General features: G+C 45.6%; 1 protein-coding gene across 8 annotated transcripts in view; it reads left to right on the top strand.

Moving 5' to 3' along the window:
* The window catches only part of LAMA2 (laminin subunit alpha 2), a 1276598-nt gene that overhangs the window by 918906 nt on the left and 339187 nt on the right, over positions 1-18505 (top strand). For 6 of the 8 annotated variants that reach the window (XM_063917336.1, XM_063917331.1, XM_063917335.1 and 3 more), the window contains 2 exons: positions 11008-11094; positions 16563-16756. In XM_063917336.1, the coding sequence (XP_063773406.1) occupies positions 11008-11094; positions 16563-16756 (281 nt within the window). The remainder of the gene's footprint in view (positions 1-11007; positions 11095-16562; positions 16757-18505) is intronic. The other 2 variants (XM_063917337.1, XM_063917333.1) reach the window with 1 other exon arrangement.

Raw genomic sequence — 18505 nt, 5'->3', positions numbered from 1 at the left:
GCCACGAGGGGGCGGGGCTCCGAATGCCGGCCGTAGGACCATGGCCATTGAAAAAAAACTTTGGACCACCCCCGACCCGACCCCCCCCCCCCCCCCCGCGCACGCACGCACACAAAGCAGCGGGGAGGACAAAGAGTCCCGGCTGCCGGGGAAGGCGGATTCCGCACTGCCAGCGGGCGTGCAGTGTCTCGCTCGCGACTGTGCGTGCGGCTCCCTCCTCACGGGCAGCACGGGTCAGGGACTGATACAGGCAACAATCTCTAGCCTCTGCTGCTGCCAGGAGAGCTGCTGCTGGCGGTGGAGGCTGGAGATTGCTGCCTGTATCAGAGCGGGACGGAGCAGCTTTGGTAGGGGGGCCCCTTATGACGGGGGGCCCGGGGTACTGACCCCCTGGGCCCCCCCCTTAATCCGGCTCTGCATACGGGACCTGACCACATAGGGGATTCCCGCTTACCATCAGTAACCGCCTGTTACTGACTCCACCCACTGTGCAGTGGGTAGGTTTATGCTGCCACCACCAAACTCCTAACCTGCCGTGGCATTTGGAACCACGGTTCTGCTCTGTATGTGCCGACACACTGCGTTACCACACCTGTGTGGTGTTGACGAATCCTTGCTAGGCCTCTACCGGTAGCGGGCGGAGGGCGGAACTTGGAGATGTTAGGTGCTTCCCTGGACAGCCGGAGGACGGGGCTATGTTTGGAATAACCCTGTAGGTCACAAGATGAAGCAATCTTCTTGAGGCAGATGATGTTTATTTTCTCAATAATAGTCTTAAAAAAGACTCTTCCCTATTGCTAGGGGCAACAGCATACAGCAAGATGTTCCAGCAGAATGAAGATGGAACAAATACAATTTTCATGGGGCAACTGCCCTCCTTTTATCCTACTCCAATACACATTACCACAGGGGGTAAGCCCGCCCTGTGGTGTACAACCAATCAATGATTACCCATGGGCTGTGCATGCCTTGGTCACATGCACAGCTAACATTGTTCTCTATGGACAGTGGGGAGTGTTTCAAAGCTGAGCTTCTCCTCTCTCTCCCAATGCCCCTTTCAAGTGTGAGGCTGGAAGGGAAAGTATTCAATTTTTGGGGAAAAGGTCTGGAAGAATCCATCAGTCTGCACAGCCATGGATTCCCCCCTCCTTGGACACACAACCAAGTAAGTGCAATTTACCTTTAAATACATTTCATTTAAACACATGTGTTTCCCTTTAAATCTACACTTAGCCTGTGCCCTGCACAGGCTCCACATTCCCAGGCACTGCAGTGCCTCATAACCCAATATATTTATATATATATTACATTTAAAAACCATTGTTCTGTGTTTATTCCTGCAGCCTGGGGGACCGCTTGGCTCTCCCCAGGGGCAGCAGGACACACTTGGACCTAGAAGCACCGCTGGGAGGTGCTGGCTGCAGCAGGGGCTAACTTCCACATGCCCCGCTGCTGCCCTCCGCCCCCCAGCATGGCTGAAATTGCCAAATCACCTCGCCGCACCCCCCTTCTGAAACCCGGCGGCTCAGGACGCTTATCCCGGCCGCCGTGGCTCTGTGCCACTGGAGCGCTGAGGCGCAGGGAGATACGCTCCCTGTCCCCAGCATCCAGTTGCCTTCACATGCCTCCGCCGCTAGGGAGCCGGCTAGCCCGGTCCCCGTGTGCGGCGCACACCCCAGCATCGCAGCAGACCAGGACGAGCTCGTCCCGGCGGCTGCGCTCGGCCAGTCATGTAGCGCTGAGGCACCGGGAGCAGAGCTCCCACCCCCCAGCGGCGGCACACACAGAGAGCGCTGCAGCGGGAGTGGATCTCCCGCCTGCAGCGGCTCTCCCTTCTCCCTGGTGCGCACTCAGCTAGTGCGCCAGGAGCTGTACTGACCGCTGCCGTTGCCAGGAGCGGATCTCCCGGACTCCAGCAGTCAGCGGCTCCCCTCTCCCCCGGCGCGCACACAGAGCTCAGTGCGCCGGGGGCTGCCCTCACGGCCGCGGTCGCCGGAGAGGTCCGGGACCGCGGCACACATTAAAAAATACAATTTCTAAACATTCTATACACACGGCGCCTAGCACCCACAATATTTTAAACCTGGCGCAGAGCGCCCATTGTCCTTATAATGGCGCCGGGCACTAGGGGTTAACCCCTTCAGTGCCGCGGCCGCCATTTTCCATGTGGGCTGGGGGGTCTCTCCGGCCACACTAGTGTTGGTCCTTAGCATATAATGTTCATGGTTCTACTGTATTAGCGAGCAGATCTGGTTATTTGGAAAATATTAGTCAAGGTTTTATTTTACTTTAATTTTCAAATGTTCATGTGCTCAGGCATTATATGTCTGGCTACATAGAGTAAAAAGGCCCATGTGTCACAATCTTAGACTAAAACCTGCCTCTATACTGTAGTTAGACTTATTTAATAACATGGTGTAGTACACAAGTGCGCTCAATGGTTCAAATACCTTTCATTTTCTAAAACATTATAGAAAGATGATAAATAGCCTTTGATTGCGTGCTGTGGGATTTGTTAGGCTGCATTTACATGGGTTATTTTTTTAAATTGTTCTTATTGTTTTATTTGGCTTAATGAGAGGCACCACAGTTCTCTCCAACTAAATGGCACTTCTGAAAATGAATACTTCGATTGGAAAACTGATATGAGTGTATTATTACTAGAGATGAGCGGGTTCGGTTCCTCGGAATCCGAACCCGCCCGAACTTCAGGTTTTTTTACACGGGGCCGAGCGACTCGGATCTTCCCGCCTTGCTCGGTTAACCCGAGCGCGCCCGAACGTCATCATCCCGCTGTCGGATTCTCGCGAGGCTCGTATTCTATCGCGAGACTCGGATTCTATATAAGGAGCCGCGCGTCGCCGCCATTTTCACACGTGCATTGAGATTGATAGGGAGAGGACGTGGCTGGCGTACTCTCCGTTTAGACTAGAGTACTAGAGAGAGACACAAATTTTGGGGAGCATATTATTAGGAGGAGTACTACTTGCTGCTGATAGTGTGACCAGTGACCACCAGTTTAATTAATCCGTTCTCTGCCTGAAAAAAAACGATACACAGTGTGACACAGTCACATACCATATCTGTGCTCAGCCCAGTGTGCTGCATCATATGTAATACTGTATATCATTATCTGACTGTGCTGAGTGCTCACTGCTCACACAGCTTAATTGTGGGGGAGACTGGGGAGCAGTTATAGCCGGAGTACATATTTTAAGTACAGTGCACACTTTTGCTGCCAGAGTGCCACTGCCAGTGTGACTGACCAGTGACCACTGACCACCAGTATTGTGATTGTCTGCTGACCACCAGTATATTGTGATTGTCTGCCTGAAAAAGTTAAACACTCGTCGTGTGGTGTTTTTATAAACGCATTCTGCAGACAGTGTCCAGCAGGTCCGTCATTACATAATATATACCTGTCCGGCTGCAGTACTAGTGTGATATATATATATTTTAATTTTATCTCATTATCATCCAGTCTATATTAGCAGCAGACACAGTACGGTAGTCCACGGCTGTAGCTACCTCTGTGTCGGCAGTCGCTCGTCCATCCATAATTGTATTCCACCTACCCGTGGTTTTTTTTTTTCTATCTTCTTGATACTAGTAGCTTACTTTAGGAGTCTGCAGTGCTGAGTCTGACAGACAGTGTCCAGCAGGTCCGTCATTACATAATATATACCTGTCCGGCTGCAGTACTAGTGTGATATATATATATATTTAAATTTTATCTCATTATCATCCAGTCTATATTAGCAGCAGACACAGTACGGTAGTCCACGGCTGTAGCTACCTCTGTGTCGGCAGTCGCTCGTCCATCCATAATTGTATACCACCTACCCGTGGTTTTTTTTTTTTCTATCTTCTTGATACTAGTAGCTTACTTTAGGAGTCTGCAGTGCTGACAGACAGTGTCCAGCAGGTCCGTCATTACATAATATATACCTGTCCGGCTGCAGTACTAGTGTGATATATATATATATATATATATATATATATTTTAATTTTATCTCATTATCATCCAGTCTATATTAGCAGCAAACACAGTACGGTAGTCCACGGCTGTAGCTACCTCTGTGTCGGCAGTCGCTCGTCCATCCATAATTGTATACCACCTACCCGTGTTTTTTTTTTCTTTCTATCTTCTTGATACTAGTAGCTTACTTTAGGAGTCTGCAGTGCTGAGTCTGACAGACAGTGTCCAGCAGGTCCGTTATTACATAATATATACCTGTCTGGCAGCAGTACTAGTGTGATATATATATATATTTTAATTTTATCTCATTATCATCCAGTCTATATTAGCAGCAGACACAGTACGGTAGTCCACGGCTGTAGCTACCTCTGTGTCGGCAGTCGCTCGTCCATCCATAATTGTATACCACCTACCCGTGTTTTTTTTTTTTCTATCTTCTTGATACTAGTAGCTTACTTTAGGAGTCTGCAGTGCTGACAGACAGTGTCCAGCAGGTCCATCATTACATAATATATACCTGTCCGGCTGCAGTACTAGTGTGATATATATATATATATTTTAATTTTATCTCATTATCATCCAGTCTATATTAGCAGCAGACACAGTACGGTAGTCCACGGTTGTAGCTACCTCTGTGTCGGCAGTCGCTCGTCCATCCATAATTGTATACCACCTACCCGTGGTTTTTTTTTTTTCTATCTTCTTGATACTAGTAGCTTACTTTAGGAGTCTGCAGTGCTGAGTCTGACAGACAGTGTCCAGCTGGTCCGTCATTACATAATATATACCTGTCCGGCTGCAGTACTAGTGTGATATATATATATATTTTAATTTTATCTCATTATCATCCAGTCTATATTAGCAGCAGACACAGTACGGTAGTCCATGGCTGTAGCTACCTCTGTGTCGGCAGTCGCTCGTCCATCCATAATTGTATACCACCTACCCGTGTTTTTTTTTTTTTCTATCTTCTTGATACTAGTAGCTTACTTTAGGAGTCTGCAGTGCTGAGTCTGACAGACAGTGTCCAGCAGGTCCGTCATTACATAATATATACCTGTCCGGCTGCAGTACTAGTGTGATATATATATATATTTTAATTTTATCTCATTATCATCCAGTCTATATTAGCAGCAGACACAGTACGGTAGTCCACGGCTGTAGCTACCTCTGTGTCGGCAGTCGCTCGTCATCCATAAGTATACTAGTATCCATCCATCTCCATTGTTTACCTGAGGTGCCTTTTAGTTGTGCCTATTAAAATATGGAGAACAAAAATGTTGAGGTTCCAAAAATAGGGAAAGATCAAGATCGACTTCCACCTCGTGCTGAAGCTGCTGCCACTAGTCATGGCCGAGACGATGAAATGCCAGCAACGTCGTCTGCCAAGGCCGATGCCCAATGTCATAGTACAGAGCATGTAAAATCCAAAACACCAAATATCAGTAAAAAAAGGGCTCAAAAATCTAAAATAAAATTGTCGGAGGAGAAGCGTAAACTTGCCAATATGCCATTTACCACACGGAGTGGCAAGGAACGGCTGAGGCCCTGGCCTATGTTCATGGCTAGTGGTTCAGCTTCACATGAGGATGGAAGCACTCAGCCTCTCGCTAGAAAAATGAAAAGACTCAAGCTGGCAAAAGCACAGCAAAGAACTGTGCGTTCTTCGAAATCCCAAATCCACAAGGAGAGTCCAATTGTGTCGGTTGCGATGCCTGACCTTCCCAACACTGGACGTGAAGAGCATGCGCCTTCCACCATTTGCACGCCCCCTGCAAGTGCTGGAAGGAGCACCCGCAGTCCAGTTCCTGATAGTCAGATTGAAGATGTCAGTGTTGAAGTACACCAGGATGAGGAGGATATGGGTGTTGCTGGCACTGGGGAGGAAATTGACAAGGAGGATTCTGATGGTGAGGTGGTTTGTTTAAGTCAGGCACACGGGGAGACACCTGTTGTCCGTGGGAGGAATATGGCCATTGACATGCCAGGTGAAAATACCCAAAAAATCAGCTCTTCGGTGTGGAAGTATTTCAACAGAAATGCGGACAACATTTGTCAAGCCGTGTGTTGCCTTTGTCAAGCTGTAATAAGTAGGGGTAAGGACGTTAACCACCTCGGAACATCCTCCCTTATACGTCACCTGCAGCGCATTCATAATAAGTCAGTGACAAGTTCAAAAACTTTGGGCGACAGCGGAAGCAGTCCACTGACCAGTAAATCCCTTCCTCTTGTAACCAAGCTCACGCAAACCACCCCACCAACTCCCTCAGTGTCAATTTCCTCCTTCCCCAGGAATGCCAATAGTCCTGCAGGCCATGTCACTGGCAATTCTGATGAGTCCTCTCCTGCCTGGGATTCCTCCGATGCATCCTTGCGTGTAACGCCTACTGCTGCTGGCGCTGCTGTTGTTGCTGCTGGGAGTCGATGGTCATCCCAGAGGGGAAGTCGTAAGCCCACTTTTACTACTTCCACCAAGCAATTGACTGTCCAACAGTCCTTTGCGAGGAAGATGAAATATCACAGCAGTCATCCTGTTGCAAAGCGTATAACTGAGGCCTTGACAACTATGTTGGTGTTAGACGTGCGTCCGGTATCCGCCGTTAGTTCACAGGGAACTAGACAATTTCTTGAGGTAGTGTGCCCCCGTTACCAAATACCATCTAGGTTCCACTTCTCTAGGCAGGCGATACCGAGAATGTACACGGACGTCGGAAAAAGACTCACCAGTGTCCTAAAAAATGCAGTTGTACCCAATGTCCACTTAACCACGGACATGTGGACAAGTGGAGCAGGGCAGGGTCAGGACTATATGACTGTGACAGCCCACTGGGTAGATGTATGGACTCCCGCCGCAAGAACAGCAGCGGCGGCACCAGTAGCAGCATCTCGCAAACGCCAACTCTTTCCTAGGCAGGCTACGCTTTGTATCACCGGTTTCCAGAATACGCACACAGCTGAAAACCTCTTACGGCAACTGAGGAAGATCATCGCGGAATGGCTTACCCCAATTGGACTCTCCTGTGGATTTGTGGCATCGGACAACGCCAGCAATATTGTGTGTGCATTAAATATGGGCAAATTCCAGCACGTCCCATGTTTTGCACATACCTTGAATTTGGTGGTGCAGAATTATTTAAAAAACGAGAGGGGCGTGCAAGAGAAGCTGTCGGTGGCCAGAAGAATTGCGGGACACTTTCGGCGTACAGGCACCACGTACAGAAGACTGGAGCACCACCAAAAATGCCTGAACCTGCCCTGCCATCATCTGAAGCAAGAAGTGGTAACGAGGTGGAATTCAACCCTATATATGCTTCAGAGGTTGGAGGAGCAGCAAAAGGCCATTCAAGCCTATACAATTGAGCACGATATAGGAGGTGGAATGCACCTGTCTCAAGCGCAGTGGAGAATGATTTCAACGTTGTGCAAGGTTCTGCTGCCCTTTGAACTTGCCACACGTGAAGTCAGTTCAGACACTGCCAGCCTGAGTCAGGTCATTCCCCTCATCAGGCTTTTGCAGAAGAAGCTGGAGACATTGAAGGAGGAGCTAACACAGAGCGATTCCACTAGGCATGTGGGACTTGTGGATGGAGCCCTTAATTCGCTTAACAAGGATTCACGGGTGGTCAATCTGTTGAAATCAGAGCACTACATTTTGGCCACCCTGCTCGATCCTAGATTTAAAACCTACCTTGGATCTCTCTTTCCGGCACACACAAGTCTGCTGGGGTTCAAAGACCTGCTGGTGAGAAAATTGTCAAGTCAAGCGGAACGCGACCTGTCAACATCTCCTCCTTCACATTCTCCCGCAACTGGGGGTGCGAGGAAAAGGCTCAGAATTCCGAGCCCACCCGCTGGCGGTGATGCAGGGCAGTCTGGAGCGACTGCTGATGCTGACATCTGGTCCGGACTGAAGGACCTGCCAACGATTACGGACATGTCGTCTACTGGCACTGCATATGATTCTCTCCCCATTGAAAGAATGGTGGAGGATTATATGAGTGACCGCATCCAAGTAGGCACGTCAGACAGTCCGTACTTATACTGGCAGGAAAAAGAGGCAATTTGGAGGCTCTTGCACAAACTGGCTTTATTCTACCTAAGTTGCCCTCCCACAAGTGTGTACTCCGGAAGAGTGTTTAGTGCCGCCGCTCACCTTGTCAGCAATCGGCGTACGAGGTTACTTCCAGAAAATGTGGAGAAGATGATGTTCATTAAAATGAATTATAATCAATTCCTCCGTGGAGACATTGACCAGCAGCAATTGCCTCCACAAAGTACACAGGGAGCTGAGATGGTGGATTCCAGTGGGGACGAATTGATAATCTGTGAGGAGGGGGATGTACACGGTGATATATCGGAGGATGATGATGAGGTGGACATCTTGCCTCTGTAGAGCCAGTTTGTGCAAGGAGAGATTAATTGCTTCTTTTTCGGTGGGGGTCCAAACCAACCCGTCATTTCAGTCACAGTCGTGTGGCAGACCCTGTCACTGAAATGATGGGTTGGTTAAAGTGTGCATGTCCTGTTTATACAACATAAGGGTGGGTGGGAGGGCCCAAGGACATTTCCATCTTGCACCTCTTTTTTCTTTCATTTTTCTTTGCGTCATGTGCTGTTTAGGGAGTATTTTTTTGAAGGGCCATCCTGCGTGACACTGCAGTGCCACTCCTAGATGGGCCAGGTGTTTGTGTCGGCCACTAGGGTCGCTTATCTTACTCACACAGCTACCTCATTGCGCCTCTTATTTTCTTTGCGTCATGTGCTGTTTGGGGAGTGTTTTTTGGAAGGGCCATCCTGCGTGACACTGCAGTGCCACTCCTAGATGGGCCAGGTGTTTGTGTCGGCCACTAGGGTCGCTTATCTTACTCACACAGCTACCTCATTGCGCCTCTTTTTTTCTTTGCATCATGTGCTGTTTGGGGAGTGTTTTTTGGAAGGGCCATCCTGCGTGACACTGCAGTGCCACTCCTAGATGGGCCAGGTGTTTGTGTCGGCCACTAGGGTCGCTTAGCTTACTCACACAGCTACCTCATTGCGCCTCTTTTTTTCTTTGCGTCATGTGCTGTTTGGGGAGTGTTTTTTGAAAGGGCCATCCTGCGTGACACTGCAGTGCCACTCCTAGATGGGCCAGGTGTTTGTGTCGGCCACTAGGGTCGCTTAGCTTAGTCATCCAGCGACCTCGGTGCAAATTTTAGGACTAAAAATAATATTGTGAGGTGTTCAGAATAGACTGAAAATGAGTGGAAATAATGTTTTTTGAGGTTAATAATACTTTGGGATCAAAATGACCCCAAAATTCTATGATTTAAGCTGTTTTTTAGTGTTTTTTGAAAAAAACACCCGAATCCAAAACACACCCGAATCCGACAAAAAAAATTCGGTGAGGTTTTGCCAAAACGCGGTCGAACCCAAAACACGGCCGCGGAACCGAACCCAAAACCAAAACACAAAACCCGAAAAATTTCAAGTGCACATCTCTAATTATTACCGCCCTATAATATGTATAACCACTGTTGATAAATTATGTTTCAAGGTTGTACTATTCTTTATTGATGTTTCTCTTGTTATATAGATGTGATCAGTAATTATGGATAATTACCATACACTGATTATTCTATCAGGTTCTCAGTGGCTTAATTAACATTTGAATGTGTTTGGCAATTTATGTGTGCAGACATATATACTTTTAAATGATTTCATAAAAATGACTTTGTTTTTACAGATATGTATCTTGCATGTTATCAATAATAATTTCAGAATATTGTTTTCTTGTCTGAACTTCTTATCTTTGGCTTATGTTAAAAGTTTGGCATTTTTGTTCTATACTGGAAACATGTTTGTCCAATGTCAGTAGTACAGTGCACCTATACAATAAGTTGTAATAGCTTTCATTTTCTTTTATCTTTTTTTTATTCATGGATAAATATATTGTAGTTTGATTTATTGTTGTATGATCTTTTAGGCTGTGTTTAGACTGCAACATATAATGCCATGTCCAAATGGATTTTCATATTAGCATATCTGCATATTTGCCTGTAAAGCCTGAACTTTTCATCTGAATATGCATCTAAAACACTACACAGTATGTGTATAATATTATGTCCCAGCAAGCAAACTCATTGATTTGAATGATGATACTTGTTCCCATGTGTGACCACATGCTTTAGTGCTATTAAATATTTGAGTGTCAAATTTGTTCAAAGTCTGAAGATCACTCCTACATCTTCATCAGGGTTTCCGTTTGGCAGGTCGACCATACTTAGGTCGACAATCACTAGGTTTTCCACTATTGGTCGACATTGACATGGTCCACATGGACAAATGGTCGACACGTGGAAATGGTCTACACAGGACAGGTCGACACATGAAAAGGTCGACATGGCTTTTAAAAAAAAATGTACTTTTTTCATACAGTACTTTACCATCCATGTGGACTACGATTGGGAATAGTAACCTGTCGCGAGCCATGCAAGGGGACGTGGTACACTAATTGGAGTTCCAGGTGATGTTACGGAAAAAATTACACCTAAAACAATTCAAAAACCCATGTCAACCTTTTCATGTGTCGACCTGTCCAGTGTCAACCATTTTCATGTGTCGACTATTTGACCATGTCAGTATCGACCAATAGTGGTCGACCTAATGAATGTCCACCTTAACATGGAAGACCATTCATAACAGAAACCTGTATCAGTGCTTTTCTTAAGATTTTAATTCAAATGGAAATGCAATTTAAATGTGTCATAGGAGTGGATTTAAAGCACAAAAGTGCTTCAATACTTTTTAAAAATTGTTAATGGAATAAACAGTTAGTGATCTTCAACTATTCATTTTTATTTGCGCTTTTGATTCTTTAGTAAATATAAAAGCATCAGGTTTGACTTTGCTTGAAATGACTTGATTTATGTCATGATATTGTCATTGTTTCCTGTGCATTTGCATCTAATCATGTATCTCTTCCAGTAATATATTATTGTGATCTGCTCTGTTTCACATGTCATCAGTAAATGCTGTATCTTGTTTTCCAGCTTCAGCCCAACATGCACCATGCAAGGAACTAATGATTACAGATGTACAGCTTGTCCTCTGGGATACGAAGGCCAGTACTGTGAAAGGTAAACAGGGAAACAATTAAAGACATTAATGATAAGTGGAAAAGTTAAGCCTGTGGCTCATGCACTGTGCTACACATTTAACCCCCATGCATTATTCTTTCCTAAACAAATTTATAGATATATATTCATGTACATAGCAAGAAAAATCCTTTATAAGAGCAGTCATAGATTTTTCTCTACACAACAATAATATAATAACTCATTGCTAAATATAATCAAGCTATCATCTATCCTCCAGAAATGCATGATAGACAGGCATCCCATCCAAATAAACCCATTTGGCAAGCATAGAAAAAAGTAAGGGCCTAATTCCGATCTTATCGTAGATGTGCTAAATTTAGTATCGGTTTCTCTGACATGCGGAGGGATGCCCAGCACAGGGCTAGTCTGCCCCGCATGTTAGGCCCTACCCCCTTCCCCTGCAAAGGATGCAAAAGCATCTCACATCGCTGATGCTTTCGCACCCGGCAAGTAGCTCCCTGCCAGTGAGGCTCCTGCGTGCTGGCAGGTGGCTGCCTGCCACATGCCGGGTTGCAGCGGCTGCTTGTGACGTCATGCAGCCACTGGGGCCCACCCCCACAACGGTCCGGACACCCCTGTGTTGGCCGGACCACGCCCTGCCAATCAGGCAGAGGCGATCGCAGCCCTGAGATGCTTGTAGCATCTCACTGGGCTCCCAGGGTGTGCATGCGTACTCTACAAAGGAATTCAGACTGCGATCGCTCCAGTTTGAATTATCCCCTAAGTTATAATTATTACATTTAAATGTGTGCATTGATTTCTTTTATAAAAAGTTGAGTAGTGAACCATCAGCTGAACATTATACATGGACTTATTTTATGGGTTTCTCATTTTCTCCTTTTCTCTTAGAATATATAGTGTATCAGTAGTTCTCAAATCAGACACTAGCCATTTTTTAGGTGTCTTTCTATAATGAACAAGTGGCTAAATAAAAAAAGTAATTTGTCCACACACTTGGATTCTAAATATTTGTTAAGGTATGAGACTATCAGGTATTTCTGTGCTCCAATTCTACAGTATTATCTGCTCACCCATTGGAGTCACATACAACTAAGGGGGTCATTCCGAGTTGTTCGCTCGCTAGCTGCTTTTAGCAGCATTGCACACGCTAGGCCGCCGCCCTCTGGGAGTGTATCTTAGCTTAGCAGAATAGCGAACGAAAAAGTAGCAGAATTGCGAATAAATAATTCTTAGCAGTTTCTGAGTAGCTCGAGACTTACTCCTACACTGTGATCAGCTCAGCCCGTTTCATTCCTGGTTTGACGTCACAAATATGCCCTGCGTTCGGCCTGCCACTCCCCCGTTTCTCCAGACACTCCCGCGTTTTATCCTGGCACGCCTGCATTTTTCCGCACACTCCCAGAAACACCCACTTCCTGTCAATCACACTCCGATCACTTCAACGATGAAAATTCTTCATTCATACGTGAGTAAATCTACTAAGTTTTGTGCTAAAATACTTAGCGCATGCGCACTGCGTACCATGCGCATGCTCATTTTTGCCTTAGTCGCTCCGTTGCGAAAATCGGCAACGAGCGAACAACTCGGAATGACCCCCTAAGGGCCTAATTCAGATCTGATCGCAGCAGCAAATTTGTTAGCTGCCGGGCAAAACCATGGGCTTAATTCAGATTGGATCGTAGATGTGCTAAATTTAGCATGACTACATCCCCCCCGGGATGCTGATAGCATCTCACTGGGCTCCCAGGGTGCGCATTTGCAGTGTGGCCGCTGAACGTGCGCACACCACAAAGTAATTCAGACTGTGATCTGAATTACCCCCTATGTGCACTGCAGGTGGGGCAGATATAACATGTGTAGAGAGAGTTAGATTTGGGTGGGTTATATTGTTTCTGTGCAGGGTATATACTGGCTGCTTTATTTTTTCACGGCAATTTAGATTTCAGTTTGAACACATCCCACCCAAATCTAACTCTCTCTGCACATGTTATATCTGCCCCAGCTGCAGTGCACATGGTTTTGCCCATTAGCTAACGAATTTGCTGTTGCTACTGTAGCAGTGGTGTACCTTCAGGACCCTGAGGCACAGTGGACTGATTACAAAGCATAAGAGGCATATGATTAAATATTGGTAGTGCACTGCTCTGTGACATTTTGTACAGTGTTCCCAGGAAAAAAAACCTATACCTAACAATACACTGACCTTTAATATGTGGGAATACAAAGACGAAAGGTCTCTGATTCATACAGTAGATCCACTGGTTTTCGGCAATGTCATTGCGGATGCATGGCTAAAGTTCAGGAAGGAATGGCATGTATACTGTTCTGCAGGACTCTCTTTTAGACAAGTCAAAAAAAGATACAGGCATGTACCCTGCTTGGTTTAGCTGGTGCTGAAGCTGTTGATAAGGCAGATACATTTGTATATTCAGAGAGAAAAGATCAGGAGAATCCAGAGACACTTATAAAAAAGTTTGATTAGATATAATTAGCAGTGAAAAATGTTATAATGAACAGATGTGCTTTTAACACTGCTGAGCAGAGCCGCTCTGAGAGTATCCAGACATATGCTGCCAATTGAAACCACTAGCAAATAAATTTGATTGTGGTGCATTAGCAAATGACCTCATCAGGGACAAGATTGTGTGTGTGACTTATAATGATGTTACTCATGCACATTTATTATATAAGAAGAAATGAGCACTGGACACTGCTATACATATATGCATTCTGCATGAGCAGTCCAATTGAAGTACAATGGAGTTTAAAACAGTGTCTGATGTATGCAATCTCTGGCAACCTGTGAAGCAACATACGTGCTGTGTGAATTGCAGTGATCGCTATTCCTATGAACGCCACAAATATCCTGCTTTCAATAAACACTGAAATACTTGTGGCAAACAAAATAATTTTGTATGCTAGTGCAGCATACAAAAAGTGGGTGACAGACAAACTTACACTGCAAGTTATAGCAGACCACAGCAACAAGTTCACACTGTAGATGCTTCACCAGAAAAATTCTCAGACGCCATTCTCCATTGTGAAATTGCCCAAAAAAACTACCAAAGTAGATATGGAGACAAATAATTCCATCAAAATAAATATTGACACTGTCGCCACATGTACAGTAATGTCATGTCACGTGAACTCCTCCAGCACACAAACCACGAAACACCTATTGACTGTTCTAGCACTATGAATCTAAATGCTTATGGTAGCCAAGTAATCAAAACTATAGGCATGGCCACACTGCAATCCTCAAACTTCCTGCTGTAGTTTCATATAGTGAACAGTAATGTAGGTTTTCTAGACAGTTTAAAACTGGAATTAATAACTAAGTGCTGTTGTGTATGTCATTTAACAGGATAATTCAGAGTTAAAAGACTTTACTGACATGTACAATTGTAATACCATAGGAAAAAGCCTAGTCTTATGCATTTAGATGAGACTGTTTCTTTCCCTTAGTATGTGCTACCAGATGTATGCCTCTGGTCATGAAGAACAAAGTGATAGCGGAGATAAAATGCATGACAGCATTGGGCATCATTGCTACATTGGTAGAAGCCACCCCATAGGTGTCTGCCTTGGCTGCATGAAAAAAATATGGTTAGCTACGCATCTGTATTCACCCTGTGCATTTGAACAAAGCTCTGATGAGACCACATAACCCTCTAAGATCTGTGGATCAAGTAATAGCTGCTATACCAAATGCAAAGATATTTACCACTCTAGATGCTAAATGTGGATTCTGGCAGATCACTTTGGACAAGGAATCATCCAAGCTCACCACTTTCAGGAGACCTGTAATACCTTCCTCTGAATGTACCATGGCATATGCACTGGCAGTGAAGTACTGTATTCCAGCACTGCATGAAGCATCTTTTCGAAGGATGCCCATGTGAGATCATTGTGGATGACATGCTAGTTTGGGGCTACTCCATGGAAAAAACATTTGCTTTCCGTGAAATCAACATGCAGTTAAACCCTGCTGTTTCAGGGTAGTGGAGGTCTTGTATCTGGCCATCTCTTATCTTCAGATGGTGTTAGGACAGATCCTGGACTGACATGCTGCAGTTTTTTTTCTGGTCTTAAGACTACATTCACTTCCTGCATGGTGCTCCAATTTCTTTTTTATGTGCATTTTCCTGTTCTGCTCTCCTCTGATGCCTCACAGCATGGTCTTGGTGCTGCCTGCCTGCATCATAACAAACCTATTGGTTTTGTTTCCAGGGCCCTTACTAAGACTGAGTCGCGTTATGCTCAAATTGAAAAGGAACTTTAGGCTTTACTTGACAAAAGTTTAAAGGAGTTCATCTATAGGTGTCCAGTGCTGGTTGAGACAGGCCAACAACCCCTGATTACCATTCTCTGCAAACCCCTGCCTACTGCCTCAGCACAAAGTTATCATTTCATACTCAAGCTCCAAAAATACTATCTTGATGTGGTGTGCAAGCATGGAAAGGACCTCCATGTCGCTGATGCCTTATCCACTGGCAAATTTATAACGGGTGCAGTGTGTGCAGTGCACACCGGCCCCTGAGTCCAAACACATGCAGCTCCCATTTCTATAGGTGAGTGCCTGGAAAGCCTCACCCACATGCACTCTCTCCACACCTCTACTCTTAGTCAATGATGCCAAAAGAGGGGGGAGCAGGTACATTTTACTTGGGAATGAGGCCTCTGTTGAGGCCCAGGAGCATTCTGCCACAAGCTTACATACAATATGTACACAATGGGGGGACGTTTTTCATGACCCCCTTGCAGAAAGATAAACTATTAGCCAGTCAGATTCTAACTACCATTTTATAGGCTGTGTTTGAACAATGACCTTCTCATACACATTGCTCCAATGATGAGTGAATGCAATCACTGAGACATACCCACCACTTAGAGACAAATTTATCAAGCCTTGGAGAGTGATAAATTGCACGGTGATAAAGTACCATCCAACCAACTCCTAACTGTCATGTTACAGGCTGTGTTTGAAAAATGACAGGAGCTGATTGGTAGGTACTTTATCACTCTCTGAGGCATGTTAAATCTGGACCTATATTATTTCATCCTGTCCACCGCATCTCCCAGAAGGCAGGTATGAAAAGTAGGGACATACGTTTTTAGCAAATTCAAATTGTCAAATAGGTAGAAGACAAGGTATTTGTTATTTTAAAGTAAAAAACAAAACAAAACATTAAATCAATAGTTCACATTTATCTGTCTAATTTAACTTAGACAATAAAAACCAGTGTCTGATTGGGTTTTGTGGTAAAGTGAATATTTTGGGAGGAATTAAATTCTTTGAAAAGTCAGTGGGTATCTGTTTCTTCCTGTTTATTAGATAGGAAAAAACAGACACCCAATTGACTTTTCAAACAATTGAATACCGCCCTTTGTATCTAAATGTAATGTTAGTGAATAAGACCTAATTTATTTATTTGTTCAGTGATTTGTGTTTTATTTATTAAGGATTAACTGTGACATTTTTCCAGGTGCGCATCTGGTTATACTGGTAACCCAAGTATTCCAGGAGGTTCTTGTCAGGAATGTGAGTGCAACCCTTATGGTTCATTGTCTAGGATCTGTCATTCAAGCACTGGCCAGTGCACGTGTAAACCTGAAGCTACAGGCTTGAAGTGTGGAGGCTGCACTGACCGGCATGTGCGAGAGGGCCCGCTGTGTGCATGTATGTATATTATTAACATGACTCACATTTGTTTTCATATGTTATATTATTGAGAGACTAACATTTGGTTTCAAAGACAGCTTAAATATATACTGTAGATTTGTAAATGCCCTCCTGCAACCAGGGCCGTCAAGAAAAATCTTTACATGGTAGGTACAGGCCGGTCGGTCATTGGCTCATCCTCGTCTCTCTCCAGCCTCACTCCCATCTCTCCTGCCTCATTCCTCACTTGAATCACTCCAGCCTCATCCATGCCTGTGTCTCTTCAGCACATCCATGTGTCTCCAGCCTAATCCCCCCATGTGTCTCTCCATCTTCAGTCATCCACTCATCTCACCTGTGTGTCTCAGTCTCACCCCCCTGTGTCTCTCAACCTCATTCCCCACCCTGTGTTTCAGCCTCAACATTCACCTTTGTCTCTCAGTCCCAGCCTCTACCTGTGTCTCTCAGTCCCAGCTCCCCCAACTTCCTGCGACTCACAGCTTCACCATTGCACATGTCTCTCCGCCTCCCCATTTCTCTCAGCCTCCCCATCCCTATGTCTCCAAGCCTTACTCTGTGTCTCTCAGCCTCATAATCCCCCGTGACTCTCAGCCTCACCAACACCTGTCTCTCTCAGACCCCATATTTCGTTTCTAACCTTCCCATGTCTTATAGCCTCCCTCTCTGTGTCTTTCAGTTTCATCCTCCTCCTGTGTCTCTCACCCTCCCCATATACCTGTGTCTTTCAGCCTTCCCATGGGTCTTTCAGCCTCATCACCCCCTGTGACTCTCAGCCTCCTCATCCCCCTGTGTATCTGGGCCTTCCACTGTGTATCTCAGCCTCACCATCCACCTGTGTCTCTCAGCCTGACCATTCCACTGTGTCTCTCAGGTCAAGCATCCCCATCTTTCAACCTTAGGTGCTCTGGATCCCAGCAGTCACCATGGCGATGCTGGGATCCTGCCCGCTTACCAGCCCAACAGTCGACATGCCGACTGACAAGGACTATTCCATTCATGGGTGTCCACAACACTCATAGAGTGGGAATAGAATCTATGGCAAGCACAGTGAGCCACCGAGCCTGCTGCATGGCGAGCACAGCGAACCTGCAAGGGGCTTTGTTGCTCTCGCCCCCCTACCGGCATTCTGCTGACAGGATGCCGGGGGAGGTATGCGAACCGCTGGGATCCCCAGTGCCAGTCTTCCAGCCCCAACTCTTATTAACCACTTGCCTGGCATGGTTGCATCAGATGCGACCATGCCTGCAAGTCCTTTATCTGACCTAGTCGCACAAGATGCAACCAGTTAGATAAACAGTGTTAGCAGTGGCAGGGAAGGGAAACTTCCCTCCGCTGCTGCTGTCAGAGGGACCGGAAGGTCCCTCTGCCCCCCTGCACTCTTCCCCACTGATTGCCATGCTGCTGATCACTGCTGATCGGTCAGCATGGCAGGACCCCTCTCCAGCGGCTGCAGATAATAGTAGCTGCTGGAAGTGTAAATTAACCCCCCCCCCCAAGCCCCCCTGTGTACCTGGAGGTTGTCCCGGCAGTTAAGTGGTTAAGGGCTTTTACTGAATAAAGCCAAATGAACAGGCCTATCACTGTCGCCATTTCAGATTGACGATAGCTGCTCTGAGGCACAAGAAAAATGCTTTTTTAGTTAAAATAATGTATATTTTAATATTATTATTATTATTATTATTATTATTTGAGATTTTTTCAATGAAAGTGGAACTAGAAGATCAATTCGGGCTCCCACATCCAATG

The sequence above is a fragment of the Pseudophryne corroboree genome, chromosome 4, assembly GCF_028390025.1.
Source record: "Pseudophryne corroboree isolate aPseCor3 chromosome 4, aPseCor3.hap2, whole genome shotgun sequence".
Lineage (NCBI taxonomy): Eukaryota > Metazoa > Chordata > Amphibia > Anura > Myobatrachidae > Pseudophryne > Pseudophryne corroboree.
This window is presented reverse-complemented; position numbering and strand designations above follow the sequence as displayed.